This window comes from Centruroides sculpturatus, unplaced genomic scaffold (assembly GCF_000671375.1).
Source record: "Centruroides sculpturatus isolate CEXI.00-Female unplaced genomic scaffold, Cexi_2.0 scaffold1877, whole genome shotgun sequence".
Taxonomy (NCBI): domain Eukaryota; kingdom Metazoa; phylum Arthropoda; class Arachnida; order Scorpiones; family Buthidae; genus Centruroides; species Centruroides sculpturatus.
The window spans coordinates 51,364-58,547 of NW_019386033.1; the positions used below are offsets into that span (position 1 = coordinate 51,364).

Sequence of the window (7,184 nt, forward strand, 5' to 3'; positions counted from 1 at the left end):
TTTTGCTTGAAGAGGAACAGAAAATGTGGCAAGACTCTGAAAATTCTTTACTTGTCAGAACCTGTAATATTGGGAATAATTGTGCTTATGCTGTCTTAATTTTTAACCATGCCTGGTAGCTTCAATAACAATATTTTTTACTGTAATTTGTGTCTAATTACTAATACAGTTTTATATATATATATATATATATATAAGGAAGGGGAGATGGGGGTAGTCGACCTTGCAGATGTACGCCTGCTTCGACCTGTCATGCGGTAGTAGCATGTGTGCTCTCCTGTGGTGAGGCAGGCTCTGGTTGTAGTGGTGTGTGAATTGATATGTCCATGACATTTCCGCAGTTTGTAGGATCTGCTTGTGGTCAACACGGCCCTTATACATTCTATAAGGCGTTCAAGTACCAGAAGTTAGGAAAAAGCAGGATTTTGACTCTAGGAGAGTTTTTCTTTGTCAGGATATCGCCCAATGAGGATCCGTGTATTGGTGAACTTCATTTGTTATGGGAGGACCGTCACCGGGATCAAGTGCTATCGAGTATGCGATTGTACTTCCTACCGGAACAAACACCGGAAGGTAGATTATCACATCATGGTCAGGTAAGGTTTATCATTAATGGATTGGTTAATTCGTTTACGCGCATTTTTTTTCTTTCATTGTGTGTTGTTGTGTTTCCCCACCTCTTCTGTGTGTTTTTTCTTCTTATTTTTTTTTTTTGGTATTTTTATTTTCGCGTTTGCTCACTTGGAGGGCGTGATGTTCGTACGGGATACTTCGTCGAGTGGTTTCGAGATTCTGATAATAAGTTGGGGTTGCGCTTGTAAGTAGTGTTAAAATAAATAACTGTGACGTTAAAGAGTTCGCGGCGTTCATAAAAAAAAATTGCCAGGAAAAATAATAAAAAAAATAAGGGTAGAGTCGCGTGAAAATTAGTGTTGAAAGTAATGGTATATAAAGTAGATTTACCGGGAAAAAAAATTTAATTCCTGATAATTTATATTTTTTGAAATTAAGTTAAATTTTATTTTTCTTTTGTACGATAATAAATTTATAATTATAATTAATTTTTATTCAAATTATAATAGTAATTAAGTATGCCACTTTTTTAATTTTATAATTATTTAACTGACGAAAAAAAAAATAAATAAATAAATACGAGAAAATTTCCGATTTTCGTCAGTTGTTTATGAATATATTATTGGCATTTATCCAGATTTTACGCAAATAATAATGAATTTTCGTTGCGTAAAAGTCGTTTAATTCTATGTTAAAAATTAATTTACTTTATTTAATTTTAAAATATTTTAATTATAAATATAAATAAGTAAATTTCAAGCGCGTAAAACCGCCGTTTTCTTTAAAAAAAAAAAATCATAAAGAAAATAAAAGACAAATAAATTAAAGTGAATTAAAAAAAAAAAATTAATTAAAATTTTAAAATGTTTTACCGGGAATTTAACTTTATATTCACGTTAAAACCATTAAGTGTGACGTGAAAGAAAAAAAAATGGGGGGAAGTATATCAGATGCTACACAAGTATTTATGATAATGTATACTTTTATGTAGTGTATGATAATTAGTTTCTGGTGATTTTTATCACGTTTCGATTATCTCTTGTAGATAAAAGTAAAGTCTTTTATGTACGTTAGGGATGTCGAAGTAAGATTTAGTAGGGAGTATCAGTCAGTTGCGATACTTATACGATAATAAATGTTGCCGCGATAACATCGTCTTCTCCTATTCATCCTTAAATCTGATTACTTGGGGAAGGAACAGATTTTGATGTTCTTAAATATTTGTTTTCTCAACTGTGCCCGAACGAATGTCTTCCTCTTTGTTGACGGATCATTGATTAAATCCTATAAATCTGACTTAGAACGGAAAGGAGCGTAGAAGAATGCGTCATTCACGTGATTCGAATTTAATATTTTATTATTACTTTTTACTCATGTTTTCAGTGTTTATTATTGTTATAAATTAGTTAAAATCGTTCATATTTTACTGGAATTTTTTTTAAAATTTATTTTAAATGTGGGGTTGTGTTTTATAATTGGTGTTTTAGTGATTTTTTTTTGTTTTTTGGTATTATTATATTTAAAAAAACGGCGATTTTACAGTAGAAATCAACAATACTTTATCGATTTTAATTGTGATTAATGTAAAACAAAACAAATATTTAGTGATTATAAGAGTGATTTACGTGATTCGAATTTAACTTTTTTTTTTCTTTTGGATGATTTTATAGGTGTTTATTATTGTTATAAATTAGTTAAATTCAGTAATATTTTACTGTTGATTTTAAAATAAATAAGTGTCTTAATATGGAGTTGTGTTTTATAACTTCCATGTTTTTTAATGATTTTTTAAAAATATATTTTTAATTATAAAGTTATAAAAATAAGTCAAGTATTGCTGATACTTCGCTGTTAAATTGTCTTCCTTAATTTGCTTTATTTAAAAAAAAAACAAACAAGAAAAAATTTTACAGTAAAAATCAGTCAAACATTATCGAATTTTACTGCGATTACGACAAAATAAAACAAATATTTAATAATAAACTTAATAAAAAATGGGATGGTGTTTTGTAAATTATGTTTTTATTCATTTATTATTTCGTGGTAAGAATCATTAAAGTTTATTTATTTAGTTACTTCTGTGTTGTTTTAATTTAAATGTATTTAATGAATAAAAAATTGGGTGGTGATTACGCGTGATTTACTTGATTCCGACTGATTTTTTTTTCTTTCTCTCTCTCTCTCTCTTTTCCCCTTTTTTTATCCTATGGTTTTGATGAAATGAAAATAACATTTCTTGTAGCAGAATCTGCAATCATGTGATCGAAGGTTTGTCATTCGATTGAAAACCGCTGAAGTAGAATCGTTATTTTGTTGGGTGAATCACGCGATCGAAACTGAAACAAATTGACTCCTCTTGTGAATTACGTGATATTGCTGCCATTTTTTTCCCTTCATTCTTTTGTACGTTACTGTTGGGTAGGATAGACTTAAAAAAAAACAAAAATAAAACAAAAATAAAATTATCCTGTGGATCCTGTTACAGTTTAATTTCCTGTTAAACAAAAATAAAAAAATTACAGTAAAAAAATGTCTTTTCTTAAAAAAAAAAAAACAGTCATCATCACAAACTTTTAATTTAATTTTTAACTTTTTTAGCACGTGATTTGATTTGTTTTTTTTATTAAATAAATTTAAACAATAGCGTCACGTGACTGGGACGTTTTTTTCTTGGAGCAAATGTAAAAATATGTTAGTTAGAGGCACGTGATTGCGGGATGCTCGCGTGCGGCAATTAATACAAAAGTTTAAGAAAGTGTCTGGAGAATCACGTGATTTTCGTTTAGCTCCTGGTAACTTATCGCTCTTAATGATTTTTTAAAGAGCCGTTAGAGACAACAGGGATAAACTATTATAATAATAAATGTATCCAATAATTGGATTCACAAAGTAAAATATTGATTAAACCAAACGAGGAGAATAATAATGTTTCTCCTCTCTCTTAAATACTACCAACTTAACAAAACTTTTACAGTTATTACGTCATTATTTTCTAGGAGAGGAGAGGATTATTGTGTAAAATCTTCTTTTATTACTTTATCTCGAAAACGTTAATAAAACATTTTTCAAAAGAATTTATACAGCATTTAAAGGATTAATCGAGAATTATATATAATAGAGTTATTGTAAACTCGGTAAGAATAATTTTCTGCTTAGCGACGTCAATGTACTTTTCCCCCCTCTCAGTGACGTATTTAAACTCGACCTCCCCCCTTTGCGTGATTTGTTAGGTTCGGAATTATTGGTTGGCTTACCGGAATCACGTGATATCATAATCGAAAGTGGCAAGTGAAGCTGATTTTAACAAAATCACGTTAAGCGTACGGCTTGTTAACGCGACCTCGGTTGGGGGTTATTGAAATCACGTGACCGTGCCGAATATCTGTGTCACGTAACGGTCAATTTTCTTTTTTTTTCCACTATATTTGCCGATAGGTAGCAAATCACACGAACTTAACGATTCGCCTCCATTATTCGTGAGAGGAAATATCTTCAAATCTGGTGTCTCCCCCCTCTACTTCTCCTGAGGAGATCCATTTAGTTATTGTAACAAATTGTCCCTGTCTATCGTCAGGTGCGATAATGGGTTATCCTGGGGGGGTGAGTAGAATAGAAGATGTACAGTACTCGAGATCAGTTATTAAAGAAGACTTACAGTTTTAATAAAAAGTAGGGTTCTGTAATACAACTGTACGTATTTATTATTATTTTTTTCCTCCATTTGTTTTGAAAAGATTTTTTTTCTTTTTCTTCTTCTTATTGTAACAGACTTTTCTTATCCATTGCTGTGTGCAGTGGTGCGTTAGTGAATTGTTTTCTGGCCAAGTCAGTTGTCCTGGGGTTAGATGCAATAATTGATTCACTTCAGATCAAATGTGGCAAAAGATTCATTAGTCTTCTTTAATCTAAATCATTGTCGGGCATTCATATATTATGTCTTCACCGTATATAAATTGATTTCCGGTAGGTACAATTAACCTATATACTGTAATTCAAATATAAAAACAATACCTCTTTTCATCTGGGCTCGAGAAGAGGAAGAAAGATTAAATTGTTTTTCAATCTGAACCACTTAAGAAGGGAACCATTTTGTACCATGTAACACCCATTGAAGTCCACGTGCAATAACACGTTCTCGGGATAAAGTTGCTGTAAGTTTATCCCCAGTATGATCAGGTGCTTCTTTGATCAACCACACGAACAGATTGCCTCCAGGTCGGGTGCAATAACAGAATTTTGAGACCAGGTGCACATACGATTCCGTTTTTTATTGTATATATAATTATAAAAAGTGTTTTCCTAATAATAAGGGTGTAGTTGGAGACACGAGACCACAACGTAACAGAAGTACAACACATTAATGTAATAGTTTTTAAAAAAATGGATGAATTTGTAAAGAAAACATAGCATTTGTTTATTAATATAGTAACAGAACAAGAAAATGCTCATTTAGAATAAATCGATATCAGAGAAACAATTAGTACCATTGCCATTGCAAGAATCGGAACGTACAGGAAATGATAATGTGGTAGCACTTTATCAAATTGAGTTAATCATCTAAAACTTGTAAATGTTTAGCAGTCGTAATATGCTATTGCTCGTCCCACTGTTACAGTAACAAAGTCATGTGATTATATTAAGGAAGGGAAGAAAAAAATTCTACTGTATGTAATGAATGGAATCGATTCTGTACTTTAATGATGTAAAAATCTAATTTTGCAACTGAATAAATACGTTAAGGATATTTATCGATCATGTGATTGGTATTATGTCTTCCATGTGCTTTACTTTCTAATTTAGTATATTTCTATTTAACTATCTGATGGGTTCACTTTCGATAATGGTTTTTTTTTTCTGTTTTTACTTTTCCGATTGTTTTATATAACAGAGGCGATTAGTCAAATAAAAGACCCACCAAGATTTTTACATTTTTGGACTAGTGGGACCTCGAAACGTGGAGAAATGCAACAAAGTTGGGGGTTTTTTCTACATGTTACTGTGGGTGGCACCCAATTTGAAGCTTAATAACTCCTGTATCTTAAATGGAAATTTTTTGAAATTTTACAGGGAGGTTTGCGCGTTAGGGAGAACTGTTTTTAGAAATATTCGAGAAAATCGGACCATTGGTTCGAAAGATATAGCCCCACCCCTTTAAAATCCCCTGAACTAATCTGAAGACTAAAAAAGTAATGGTAGCAATTATTAGGAATGAAAATAAATAAAGAATTCCGAGAAAGTTCAGAAATAACGTTACCGTCTTTTTAAATTAATAAATTATATATTTTTTTAACCTTTATTTTTATAATTTTGTCAGCGGTTTTCATTTAAAGATTCGTAGAAATTAAGTCTTTAAATGTCTCTAAATACCTACAGGCAGGGTATATCGATATTTTTGTCGTTATAGTAACATTACACTCGAAAAGTGACAATACTAAAATCACTATAATACAATGAAAAAATTGGAAAACAATTAGTTTTGTTGTATTTTAATTTTCTTATAGTAACAAACTTCATAAAAGTTAGGATTTATACCCAATTAATACGTCTGTCTGTCTGTACATCTAAACTCGAAAAATGTACTTCCATACTAATAAATCTCATTAGAAAGATAACGTTATTCCGTAATTAGTACAGTTATCTATATAAAAGTAAAATACTTTATATATATATATAAATTAAAGTTTATAAATAAAATAAAAGAATTAAATCGTTATACATTTCTATAGAACATTAAGACATGGACCAATAAAATACCCTTGTGACCACTTCAAAAAAAAAAAAGAAAAAACTTTCAAGTATTGATACTGTGTAGGAGTACTCAATAGAATGAAAGGAGAAAGAATAAATTGAAGATACGTTCCCAGTTGAAAAATAAAGGAAAAGAAAATATTTTACTGCTTCTGTAATCCATAGTCGACTTTCACAAGAGGAAAAAGATAGCCTATTATTCCATCTTAGTACTGTTGCACTACTTTAATACATGCAGCACACGTGTTGTTCACTGAATTTGTAACTTCTTTTTATATTAGTTCCTTTCAAACTGGATAAACGACAATTCGGTTATAGTTGCCCTGCATTATAAAATACCAAAAAAAAATAACAAATAAAATCCCAGTTGTATGATTCATTCATAAAAAATATATTTAATAACTTTTTATTAATGTTTCCTTTATACCTATAAAAAAATTATTATGATTATTTTACTTTCTTATAATATCATGTAGATTTATTTTTTATGGATTTCTTACGAAAATAATTTAAAATAATTTTTTATCGTTTAAATATTTAAATTAATTTATAAATTTTTCTATAATGAATGTAATAAAATTTAGGGAGATGAGAAATAAATTTTTTACATAATTAAATAAAAATAATTATTTAAAAAATTAATAAGAAAATGGTAAATTAAAATATGCAAAATATATATTTAAATATTCGATAAATTACTAAATATTTATCATTTAAAAATTAGCATTTTAATTATAAATTATTTTAAGTATAAAGGAGCATTATTTTAAATCAATATTTCTTAAAATTATTTATTTATTTAAAACTTTATTTTTATTCAAGAATGATGAATATTCAAGGATGATATAATGATTTAATTAAAA

The 7,184-nt window shown here is 29.2% G+C and overlaps 1 protein-coding gene across 1 annotated transcript; it reads left to right on the forward strand.

Moving 5' to 3' along the window:
* Positions 1 to 241: 241 nt before the first annotated feature.
* On the forward strand, positions 242 to 6,682 carry LOC111613230 (AT-rich interactive domain-containing protein 5B-like). The gene is made up of 2 exons (XM_023354578.1): positions 242 to 596; positions 6,300 to 6,682. The coding sequence occupies exons 1-2, from the start codon at positions 321 to 323 to the stop codon at positions 6,333 to 6,335; spliced, it is 312 nt and encodes a 103-aa protein (XP_023210346.1). The 5' UTR covers positions 242 to 320; the 3' UTR covers positions 6,336 to 6,682.
* The last annotated feature ends 502 nt before the right edge of the window (positions 6,683 to 7,184 follow it).